We start from the raw sequence: 12,385 nt of genomic DNA, 5'->3' as shown, positions 1-12,385 counted from the left end.
TCCATCCCCTTACTTTCAGTCTCTATGTGTCTCTAGGTCTGAAGTGGGTCTCTTGTAGACAGCATATATATGGGTCTTGTTTTTGTATCCATTAAGCCAGTCTGTGTCTTGGTCGGAGCATTTAGTCCATTTACATTTAAGGAAATTATCGATATGTATGTTCCTATTCCCGTTGTTTGATAGAATTCGCCTGTGAAGCCATCTGGTTCTAAGCTTTTGTTTGTTGGAAGATTTTTTAATCACTAGGTTTTTCTCCTTCATCACTTTAAATATGTCCTGCCAGTCCCTTCTGGCTTGCAGAGTTTCTGCTGAAAGATCAGCTGTTAACTTTATGGTTTTTCCCTTGTGTGTTATTTGTTGTTTGTACCTTGCTGCTTTTAATATGTTGTCTTTGTATATAATTGTTGGGTTTTTATCTTGCTCCTTCATCTGCTGTGTGTTTTTCTGTCTTCTCATTCTTTTTATGTTACTGTGTTTGGTGTCTCCTTTTTGCATCCTGTATTTTCGTAGTTCCCATTGTATTTGGTGTCTGTCCCCAGTGGCTAAAATTGTTTCAGTGGGTTGTGTAGGCTTCCTGGTGGAGGGGACTTGTGCCTGTGTTCTTGTGGATGAGGCTGGATCTTGTCTTTCTGGTGGGCAGGTCCACGTCTGTTGTTGTGTTTTGGGGTGTCTTTGGACTTATTATGATTTTAGGCAGCCTCTCTGCTAATGGGTGGGGTTGTGTTCCTGTCTTGCTAGTTGTCTGTCATAGGGTGTCCAGCACTGTAGCTTGCTGGTCGTTGAGTGGATCTGGCTCTTAGTGCTGAGATGGAGATCTCTGGGAGAGCTTTTGCCATTTGATATTACATGGAGCTGGGAGGTCTCTGGTGGACCAATGTCCTGAACTCGGCTCTCTCACCTCAGAGGCTCAGGCCTGACATCCAGCTGGAGCACAAAACCCTGTCAGCCACATGGCTCAGAAGAAAAGGGAGAAAAGAAAGAAAGAAAAAATAAAACACAGTTATTAAAATGAAAAAGAAAGAAAGAAGAGAGCAACCAAACCAAAAACCAAATCCACCAATGATAACAAGTGCTAAAAACTATGCAAAATAATAATAATAATGACAGAGAGAACCCTAGGACAAATGGCAAAAGCAAAGCTATACAGACAAAATCACACAAAGAAGCATACATATATACACTCACAAAAAGAGAAAAAGGAAAAAATATATATATATATTAAAAACAAAAAGGAAGAGAGCAACCAAATCAATAAACAAATCTACCAATGATAATAAGCTCTAAATACTAAACTAAGATAAACATAAAACCATAAACAAATTAGATGCAGAAAGCAATCCCCAAGTCTACAGTTGCTCCCAAAGTCCACCACCTCAATTTTGGGATGATTCATTGTGTATTCAGGTATTCCACAGATGCAGGGTACATGAAGTTGATTGTGGAGATTTAATCTGCTGCCCCTGAAGCTGCTGGGAGAGATTTCCTTTTCTCTTGTTTGTTCTCACAGCTCCCAGGGGCTCAGCTTTGGATTTGGCTCCGCCTCTGTGTGTAGGTCACCTGAGGGCGCCTGTTCTTCACTCAGAAAGGACGGGGTTAAAGGAGCAGCTGATTTGGGGGTTCTGGCTCGCTCAGGCCGGGGGGAGGAAGGGGTACAGAATGCGGGGTGAGCCTGTGGCGGCAGAGGCCAGTGTGACGTTGCACCAGCCTGAGGCACACGGTGTGGTCTCCTGGAGAAGTTTTCTGTGGATCACGGGACCCTGGCAGTGGCAGGCTGCACAGGCTCCCAGGAGGGGAGGTTAGGATAGTGACCTGTGCTCACACACAGGCTTCTTGGTGGCTGTAGAAGCAGCCTTAGCATCTCATACCCGTCTCTGGTGTCTGTGCTGATAGCCACGGCTCACGCCCGTCTCTGGAGCTCGTTCAGGCGGTGCTCTGAATCCCCTCTCCTTGTGCACCCCAAAACGATGGTCTCTTGCCTCTTAGGCAGTTCCAGAGTTTTTCCCAGACTCCCTCCCGGCTAGCTGTGGCGCACTAGCCCCCTTCAGGCTGTGTTCATGCAGCCAACCCCAGTCCTCTCCATGGGATCTGACCTTTGAAGCCCGAGCCTCAGCTCCTGGCCCCCACCTGCCCCGGCGGGTAAGCAGACAAGCCTCTCAGGCTGGTGAGTGCTGGTCGGCACCAATCCTCTGTGGGGAATCTCTCCACTTTGCCCTCTGCACCCCTATTGCAGCGCTCTCCTCCGTGGCTCCAAAGCTTCCACCCAGCCAAGCCCTGTCTCCGCCCATGAAGGGGCTTCCTAGTGTGTGGAAACCTTTCCTCCTTCACAGCTCCCTCCCAGAAGTGCAGGTCTCATCCCTATTCTTTTGTCTCTGTTTTTCCTTTTGCCCTATGCAGGTACGTGGGGAGTTTCTTGCCTTTTGGGAGGTCTGAGGTCTTCTGCCAGCGTTCAGTAGGTGTTCTGTAGGAGTCGTTCCACATGTAGATGTATTTTTGATGTATTTGTGGGGAGGAAGGTGATCTCCACGTCTTACTCCTCCACCATCTTGAAGGTCTCCCCCCCAACATATATTTTTAACAGGTGGGAAGAATAGTCAGAATGGGGAAAGAGGCCATATTTGAAGTGATAACAGCTTAGACTTTTTCAGAAGTGAGGAAAACTATAGGTCCTCAGACTGAAGAACAAAGTCCTTAGCAGAAAAAATAAAAATAGATAGTGATGGAAGTCTAATATGCATCTCACATTCAGTATATCCGAAATAGAGGACTTGACATATGTTGCCTGTCATGCCTATCAGTTCTTTCCCCAGCCTTAGACATCTCAACAAATGGCAGCACCATCCATCTAGGTGCTCAAAGCAAGACCCCAGGCTTTTTGATGTCATTCTTCCTTTTTCTCTCCTCTTCCCACATTGAATTTACCACAAAATTCTATCCTTTTGACCCCCCAATACATCTCAAATTGCTAACCATTTCTCCATCTCTATATGACACCATCTTATTTAGGGTACATGCATTAATTATTCAAAATGAAAGGTGAATTGGAGAGAGGCAAGAGAGACAGAGTAAGACCATTTAAAAGATACTGCAATAAACTAGGCAACAGATGGTGGTTATTTCAGACCAGGGTGATATCAAGAGAGATGGTGAGGAGTGGTCCAATTGTGCATATAGTCTTAAGTGGCGTCAACAGGATTGCTGGTATATAACGACTTACTCAAGAGCAGTTGGAAAGATAATAAAATAGTGAGTGCCTGAGCAAGGCCATTTCAGATGGGGTGGTCATGGAAGCTCTCACTGAGAAGGAGAATGAGTCAGCTACAGTAAGGCCAAGAGAAGGAAGGAAAGCCTAGAGAGAATAAAGGGTCTGACACCTTAAAAAACAAAAAAGAACTAGTGTGGCTGAAGCATAAGGAACCAAGGGAAGATGGTATGAAACACGGAGGGTCCAGGTAGTATCAAAATCCAATCTCTCATTTAGGAGCTAGAGAATCACCAACTGGGTAGACAGTCATTTTATCTAGGATAGGTTAAAAACAAGAGATGACTGAATTTCTTTATTTCTATGTTTAAGTGTTCAGCCCAGCAAACATTTAAGAAATTTTCCATTTGATGAGAATAATTTCAAAGCATAAGCTCTTTGCTGAGCCAACAGAAATGAGGAGACATGTATATAACATCAGTAAGCTCAGAAGACCCAGTCCCTGTGTGAAATATTGGGCTCAAATACCCTTGAAAACCTGAGAAGTAAAGAAGAGCAGGACCATAGGTCTAGGCAGAATGGTCATTGGCTAAATGTGCCTGGAGAGTGAAGATGGATCCAGGCAAACTATTCTGTGTGATGTGGCTGCCAAAATCTATTTCCAACTCTGGCTGTGTTACTAAAATGCAGTGTTCAAAAACAAAGAGGTTATAATCGCACTCTAAGGGACTCAGTTGCAGGTATCACAATGAAGAGGGACACTGATAAACTGGAGTGTGTCCAGAGGAGAGCTCAAAATAGAGGAAAGCTGTTACAGATGGAGAAATTAAGAGTAGAGAAAAGGTGACTCACAGAGATGTATCAGATATCTCCCAATATTTGTGGGGCTGCTCTTCATGGTAAAAAGTGATCAGCAGATGAAAGAATCTGGGGGAGCAAGAAGCAAAATTAGACAGTAATTAGCTCTTAATTCCCCTCTAACTACATATTGGAGATGACAAGGAAAGGGCGTATACACAGGATACAGGCAAACTAGCCCACCTTGGTCATCATTTCCAACTTTTGCACTTCTAACTATTTCATGATTCTATGCAATAGCTAACTGAGTTCATGATTTAAGGAATGATGTAGTCTGGATAACTTTCATACAACAAAGTTCTTCCTGTGCAGATTTTAACCATGTTATAAACTGTTATTTTTGTTTCTGCTCATCTTATAAATGGAAACAAACTTCTGTCCCTCCTGTCCATATAGTTAATTTGTTGACTCAAATTTCCATGAACAATGCTGTTTCCAGTATGATAAATATATGCAGGTGGCTCAAGGTGTCTGAGATGAAATTGTTCTTACATTGAGAAAACAGCAGTAATCCCCCAAAGGAGAACAAAGCTCGTAATCCTTCTTAAAATTCACAAGTCTATCTTTACTTTAAAGAGGTACTCACCCTTTTGGCTGACGCTATCACTACAAAGCAGGCGATGATTGTGAGTCCAATCATTATGTAACAAGCTTTCAGTTGCACTTTGTTACTTGCAGCATCTATCATTTCTGGCCTAAACCAAGATGTGTATTCTGTTAATTATATTAAAGCAATATGATTTTCCGACTGGCATAATAAACAATGATTTTTTATGTAAATATTCCAAAAATGTCCCCGAATGCAAATGGCAGATGTGAAAGATTTCCAAATGCTAGCCCATTATCTTACCGATTTCAAGTTAACAGGTATTTATTCAGGTCCTAAATAATGTTAGCCACTATGAAATGACAATGCAGTATATTTGGTTTTTAACTGTTCAAAATATAACTACTGGAGATTATGACCTGACTCGCCATCATTTTTGTTTCACTGACTGGGATAAAAGTAAGAATTAATGCCTATGTATGTCTATGACTCATGTTCATTTGGCCCCTGTGTTATTAAGTGGGCTTTGTTTTCAGTTTTGAACAGGTTGTTTCTGAAAACTTACTTTCATCATTTTGGTTTTTCAATAGCCTCCAAATCTCTTCTTGCCCCCTCCCATCCTGACTCCATTAAAGAGACTATTATACATTTTGTGAAGATGACTCTTATTATACTGCTATTATACATTATATATTTTGTGAGAATGTCTATTAGGGAATGGGTGTTTCCTTCGTGGCTTCTGCATGAAGTTTTCAAAAGAAGTGATCAAAATCACAGTGATTTGTTGAAGAAAAGACAAACACACCTTCATTTTCTTATTATTATTCTGACATTTTATATGCTTATTTGAATACTGCATAGTCTTATTTATTAATAAAGTTATATGCAAGTTATCCAGATTTTAGCAAAGTAGTGTTACAAAAGTAATCATGCCTGTAGGCTTTTATGATAAAATAAATTTTAAAAATTTGCAGTAATATGAAGTGGCAGTTTATAAATACATACAATTAAAGAATGACTTTTGAAAATGTATTCAGCAGTATTTTTTATCTTTGTCAAGTTTAAATAGAATGTAGTCACATAAAAAAAGAATTCCAGGAAGACAATTTGCAATTCTTCTTAAAAATGAAAATTTTTTTCTTTAACTTTCCACTAGCTGAAAGAACACAGAAAACCAATATCTAGCCTGCTTTCCTCAGATTTTAGGCAGATTAATGTAAGTTTTAAGGTTGTTGTCAGCAGATGAATTTTAGCACATTATTAGATTATACTTGTTGTTGACTTTTGTTCCAGATGGAACCTGAAAGATCTGATCTTTTTTACCCATCCATCTGGCTTTGAACAGCTATACCAAATTAGTTTAACACTGAAAAGAAAAGAAAAAGTACAGTCATTATTAAATATCATTAGTGTAAATCAGTTTAACACTGAAAAGAAAAGAAAAAGTACAGTCATTATTAAATATCATTAGTGTATGGTCCAAAAATTGTAGGTCACTTAATTATATGTCCATTAAAAGCATAAAAATGAAAGCTGTTTATATTGTAAATCTAACATTTAGCTTAGGAAGCATAGCTCTCCTAAATAGCAATGCTTTTAAAAAATTATAGAAAATAATAAAATATTCAAATACTTTCATGTTTTCAACCCAAAACTACAATACTTTTTCTAGGCACCTTGCTCAAAGTTAAATTCTTCTGTTTATAATATTTCTTTTTATTTTATTTTATTTTGGCTGCGTTGGGTCTTCATTGCTGCGTGCATGCTTTCTCTAGTTGTGGTAATCCAGGGCGACTCTTTGCTGTGATGCGTGGGCTTCTCATTGCGGTGGCTTCTCTCGTTGCGGAGCATGGGCTCCAGGCAAGCGGGATTCAGTAGTTGTGGCACGCAGGCTCAGTAGTTGTGGCTCACGGGCTCTAGAGCGCAGGCTCAGTAGTTGTGGCGCATGGGCCCAGTTGCTCTGTGGCATGTGGGACCTTCTCAGACCAGGGCTCCAACCCGTGTCCCCTGCATTGGCAGGCGGATTCTTAACCACTGTGCCACCAGGGAAGCCCTAGAATATTTCTTTTGACTGTGATCCTGGGGAAATTAAATTATTTCTGTAAAATGGGTCTCTTCACATATACAGCCATGCTAAAATGGATCTAGGTTCTCTTGACAAGCATTAATTTACAATAATGCAGGTTCTTTACATTTTTGATTACTTTGTTGTGTAGCACTAGAATTCAAAATCCAAAAACACTGAAGATGGTCTTTTTAAGCTTTTCTGGGGCTAATTTCTTCTTTGGACTAAGTCTCTAGTTTAGAGGCTATAGATCTCAAGGAAAACAAAATTTGCTTTATAATATTAAAAAACATCTTCGTGGTTGAATAAATGCTGAAAACAGATTCAAATTCCATGTTATTTCAAATTCCATGTCCATTCCTCATTAAATTTGATACAAGAAAGGAATAAAAATGTTTGAGAATTCATAATTGAATGAACATTTCCCGCCATATTTTGTTTTCCATTTATTTGAGATGCTTTTGGTGACTAATAAAGTAACAATCAATAAAAGTGTAGGCAATATGCACAGAACAAGATGTAGGCCCAGTTTCCATTATCCATTCTAATAGGCATTGATTACATCATATAAATATAATATTTGAACATCTGAAATCTTTATTTGATTTTATAGTTTTAGTCTCCCGTTTTTTTTAAGATCAGTTCAAAAAGTAGTAGATTGATGTTATCCTTAGTTTCCTTCCTTCCCCTTGTAACCACTGCCTTGTAAAGTTCCCGTAAGATTTTTGGGCTTTGCATAAACTGAAGCTGTAGAAAGATGGTTTTTACAGGTTACATTTACTTTTTAAAAAAAAGACATATTACATTTACCCTGGAGTTGAAGTTGTCAGCTTAAGTTTTATCAAGCGAATCTCTGTCCTGGGTTTGGGATGATGAAAAGGCCAGCGACGCTGATGCGCCGTGGGTCCCCAGTCCGAGTAAACCCGTACTCAAGAGGGCTGCAGGACCGCATACACCTGACATCTCCCACCCCAGAAGAGGAGGTCACATGGATGTGGCTTCTTCCCAGAGACTCTCTAGCCACCCCTCGAGCCATGATGCTTCCTTGGGTGCTTCAGGGAGCCGCCCTCCCTACCCCTCCCCTCCCAGGCCAGAGCCCCTCTCCCTCTCAGCCACCCGGGTGCACTCAAGGCCGGTGCCTTCCGTTTGGCCTAAGTATACTCCACTGTCTCATGGCCCGGAGCTCGCTGGGGGCGGGTATCTAAGCGACGGTGGAAGTGCCCACTGAACTTCTGGATTTTCACCCGACTTCAAGAATCTCTCTGTAAGCTTAGCTTAGCTCCCACAGCCCAATCACGGAGCCTGGCATTTAACCGCACTCGGGGGGGCGTGGGTAAATTCCTTAAGGTGGTAGGTGTTACTGTGAAGACCTGTGTGGCTCCGCGGCCGCCTCCGCTCCAAGGTGCGCAGAGGTCGGGAAGTGGATGGACCCCGAGACCCCCAGGCCCGGCGCCGACCCTGCCGGGCGCACGCAACCCGGGCCGGGCACAGGCCACACTTACGGAATCCGAGGCGGGATCTCCTCCATCGTTGTGAAACGCCCGATCCACAGCAGGATTTCCCTGTCTAATTGCGACGGCTTGTGCTCGGCGGGGACCCTATGGGCCTTCCCTGCTGCGACAGCGACAGGGATGTACGGAGGCACCGAGAGACGGCACAAAGACCAGTGCACGCTCACGCTTCCGTCCCCCAGCCCCGGCTCCTCGCCCGCCTCTCCGCGGACCCCTCCCTCCCAGGCCGTTCCCAGTCCCTGCTCACAGGAGCCTGGGGGCTCCGAGCCGCCGGGGGCCCCGCCGCTGGAGTACTGGGGGTGACCGGGGGGCCGGAGAGACGTGACGGGCAGCCGCGCGGCTTCTGGGGGCGCTCCCGGGGCGCAGCGGGGGATGCGCCCCAGGCGGAGGTGCAGGAGGCGCCCGACGTTGGCGAGCAAGCTGCGCCCTGGTCTCCCGGCCGAAACCCAGCCGGAGCCAGGGACCGAGCTCCCGGGACGCCTGCCCCGCCCCGCGCAGCTCCCAGGGGAGCCCCGGAGGCGCAGCCGGAGTCTGTCGTGCGCCCCCTAGGTTCCCGGGCTGCATTCCCGGACTGCGCCCCCAGCCGGCGACCCGGGACGGGGGCTGAGACGGTCGCCAGGCGGGGCCCGGGAGCGACCTGACGGCGGGACTACTTTCCTCCTGAGGCAGCTCCGTGCCGCTCGTGTTAAAGGCGTTTCTTGGTGTGGAGTAGAAACGAGTTTCCGTCAGAGCTTTTTAGGTTCCACTGTTTGGTGCCCAAGATAATAAATCTAAACCCTCTCCTCCAGAGAAGGGCAGCAGTCAGGCCTTCAAGTTCACGTCGCTTCAGATGTTTACCAAGTAAGTGTCAGGACTTTCAACGAACTTCTGATTTTCCCATGAAGAGGTTTTTTGAAGCTAGCTCTTCACCCCACTCTCCACTCCCGTCCTTTTCTCTTTTCCAGGTAAAACGACCTCAGTTCCTACCACTGGTTTTCTCCACCTCTTTATTTCTTAGACCACAAACTCTTCAAACTCCCTTCAAAATGAGCTTTTTTTCTATCTTCCCTCTCAAAAAGAGGGGAGAATCCACTTTTCTCTGGTATCTAAATGGGAACAGGGACTCAGAGAAAGGGCTTGTAGGAAAGCTGGCTACTCCGAAGGAATCTACCTAGTCTACTTCCTCACATTCCAGGGACTACAGACCCCAGCCACGTTAAAGTGCTCTCCAGGACCCAGCCAGGCTAGCGCACCCTCCTCCTTACTGTCTCGGAGGTCCCTTCCCAACACAGACACTGCCCTACTTTTAGTTGGATCCCCACATATTTCTTTCCTTCCTAACTAGACTGTCCAGGCTCTTGAAGGCAAGATCTCTGTAACTCTGGGTCTTTCACATAATGACGTTTTAACAAAAGAGGACAGATTCATATCTCAGTAAAGAAATATGCATTTAGAGACACAATTGTGGAAGGAACCATGAGCTTTGCCTTCACACTAAGGTTTAATCCCCTAATTTGTGATTTAAGGATTGCACAATTATAAGCAAATCATTTAAGTCGTTTGTCTTGGTCTCATTTGTAAAATAAGAGTTGCTTCCTTTCAAGTTCGTTCATGCAACAACTACCAAAAAAACCCTACTCTATGCCAGCGACTTCTCAGAGCTGGGTATAGAGCAGTGAACAATGTCAAGTGGGGCTTAGTAGATGAAGAAAAAAAAAAGCAGGATGAAAAAAAGTAAGCAGGCATGGGGTGGACGCTATTTAAAAAGGATGGTTAGAGATGCCCCTCTAAATGTGCCTGGTACGTTCATAACACTTCAAAGATGTTTCTTTCCCTTCACATTCTTTAACTAGTCCCCAAACACAAGGGCGTTTTAATTCATGAAATCTCTTGTAGGGAACTGTAGGAGGCAATGAGCTCCCTAAGGGTGTAGCTGAAACATTGGCACTTGGTAGATACTTAATTTTAATCTGTTAAATAGATGAAAAAATGAATGAAAAGCTTCAATAATGAAATAGACTCTATCTGGGCTAGTTTAAGAAAAGATTGAATACTTGAGGACATGTTGCATGATGAACAGAATGAATTCCTACCTGAAAAAGTACGTTGCCATAGATAATATTTGATGGTTGCAGGAATATGCTACTTGAAAATCCTCCCATTATTCAAATGGGTTGTTTTCTCCTTTAATATTTTATTTTTCTTCACATTACTGAAAATACCCATAGAGCTAGAGAAAAACATCTGTGTGAAACAGCCAATCAGTAATATTATATATTACTGTAATATTATAATATATTATAATATTATATATATACTAACCAAGGAATATTAAACTAACTAAATAAGTTTATTTCCCTGGAGAGAACCAGATGTCAGGTATCTATACATGATTTCTCTCTCAAGCTTCTCTAGCATTGCAGAACCACAGGGCAAGAGAGCCGTGGCTTATGTCATGAGAAAAAGAACAGTTTGCATTCTGTTCTCTGTTCCTGATGCAATTAAAATATCACTATTCGGCAGTGTTCTACATTAAAAAAAAAAAAACACAGTTGCATGAGAGATGTTTTTCTTTAGCTCTAGAATTGGAACAACAACCAAAAAAAACACCAAAAACTCGAATCAACTTCTAATAGAAGAAAAACTAATTATATTCCTTTCTTTCTTTCTTTTAAACCAGGACAGTTCGTTTGTTCATTGAACAAATGTTCATTAAATGTCTCCTATGTGCTGGGTACTGTTCTGGGCTCTGAGGTTACAGCATAGCAGGTAAGCATACAAAAATCTTTGCTCCTCACAGAGTTTATTATTAATCCACAGTGGTTTCAGTTTACACGTTCTGTACTATGTTATTTCTCAGTCCAATGGTTCATCTAATTTGCATATACTATTTTCAGTTTTGTTCCTTCAAGGCTTGTTTTGATCAGTATGGTTTATGTTCCCATTTCCTACAGTTAATTTACTTCTTAAGGTATACTGCTATAGCTAGGAATAATTTTTAAATAAAGTGATTTCATAGATTAAGTGGAAAGTGTGGTAACTTAAAAATTATTGTTATTTTTTATTGTTGAAAGCTAGTGTGTGCTCTGCACTGGGCTAAGGCAGGAAATGCAAAGACTGCTGCAGTCCCCAAGAAGTTCCCAGTCTGGTTGGCACTATATTCCCTCATCAGGAAATGCCTTGCTTCCAAAGGAGGAGCTGGGAGGGACCTTAACTAACTTGCTTTCCCATCCCCTACTAGTCTCTCTGTAGGGAAAGTTACTAAAGTGACAGTTTCCCTGCAGAGCCAGCTTACAGTGGCCTCCAGTGGTTCCGGCAACCTTATCAAGTGGGTGGTCCAGGCAAGCGCCTGATTACCTGCTAGGTACTAAGCATGTGCTGAGGACACCAGCAAAAGCTCAAAATGAGATCTCAAAACCAAAAAAAAAGATCTATATACAGCTCTTCATGTTATTCCTTTTAAATCCCATTTTCACTGCTGTAGTTCAGTATTTTATTCTCTCTCAACCATCTATTGTAATGACCTCCAAAGTATTTTCCTCATCTCTGGTCAATTCTTTCTCCAGTCTTTTCTCTGCCTAGCTTCCAGAGATAGTTTTCTAAAACATGGATGTTATCATATAAAACGTTCATGGCGCCAATCTCTTTCCTATTTCTTTTTCTAACCCTGCACCCTACATCCCTATCCACAGACTACAAAAACGACCTGAAAAAATATTATGATGAGGCAGGGAGGACTCTTTCAAAGTCTTCTGCTTTGGGGCTTCCCTGGTGGCGCAGTGGTTGGGAGTCCGCCTGCCGATGCAGGGGACGCGGGTTCGTGCCCCGGTCCGGGAGGATCCCACGTGCCGCGGAGTGACTGGGCCCGTGGGCCGTGGCCGCTGGGCCTGCGCGTCTGGAGCCTGTTCTCCGCAACGGGAGAGGCCACAACTGTGAGAGGCCCAAGTACCGCAAAAAAAAAAAAAAAAAAAAAAGTCTTCTGCTTTGATATTTTGCATAGTCTGATTCAAATCCATGCCCTTGTCATATCCCTAGACGTTTAAAATGTCACTAAGCAATGTAGGTAGGTTACATTGAATTACTCTGTGCTAATAGTGATGCACAACAACTGTCAATTAACATCGCGGTTTAGCTCTGGCTTGTATAGCTGGGTAGGCACTGTGTGTGTGACCAGTGCTCAGCAGGGCATGGCTGAGTTCTGACTGGTTGAGTTGCTTATTGTCCCA

General features: G+C 43.1%; 1 protein-coding gene across 1 annotated transcript; it reads right to left on the bottom strand.

The window, feature by feature from the left end:
• Positions 1-2,524: 2,524 nt before the first annotated feature.
• Positions 2,525-12,281, bottom strand: FAM162B (family with sequence similarity 162 member B). Its single transcript, XM_024756705.1, has 6 exons — positions 12,232-12,281; positions 8,753-8,877; positions 8,428-8,607; positions 8,172-8,283; positions 4,644-4,752; positions 2,525-4,126 (listed from the first exon to the last, which is right to left on the bottom strand). The coding sequence occupies exons 1-6, from the start codon at positions 12,279-12,281 to the stop codon at positions 4,094-4,096; spliced, it is 609 nt and encodes a 202-aa protein (XP_024612473.1). The 3' UTR covers positions 2,525-4,093.
• Between the last annotated feature and the right edge of the window lie 104 nt (positions 12,282-12,385).

This window comes from Neophocaena asiaeorientalis, unplaced genomic scaffold (genome assembly GCF_003031525.2).
Source record: "Neophocaena asiaeorientalis asiaeorientalis breed wild unplaced genomic scaffold, Neophocaena_asiaeorientalis_V1.1 scaffold125, whole genome shotgun sequence".
NCBI lineage: Eukaryota > Metazoa > Chordata > Mammalia > Artiodactyla > Phocoenidae > Neophocaena > Neophocaena asiaeorientalis.
This window is presented reverse-complemented; position numbering and strand designations above follow the sequence as displayed.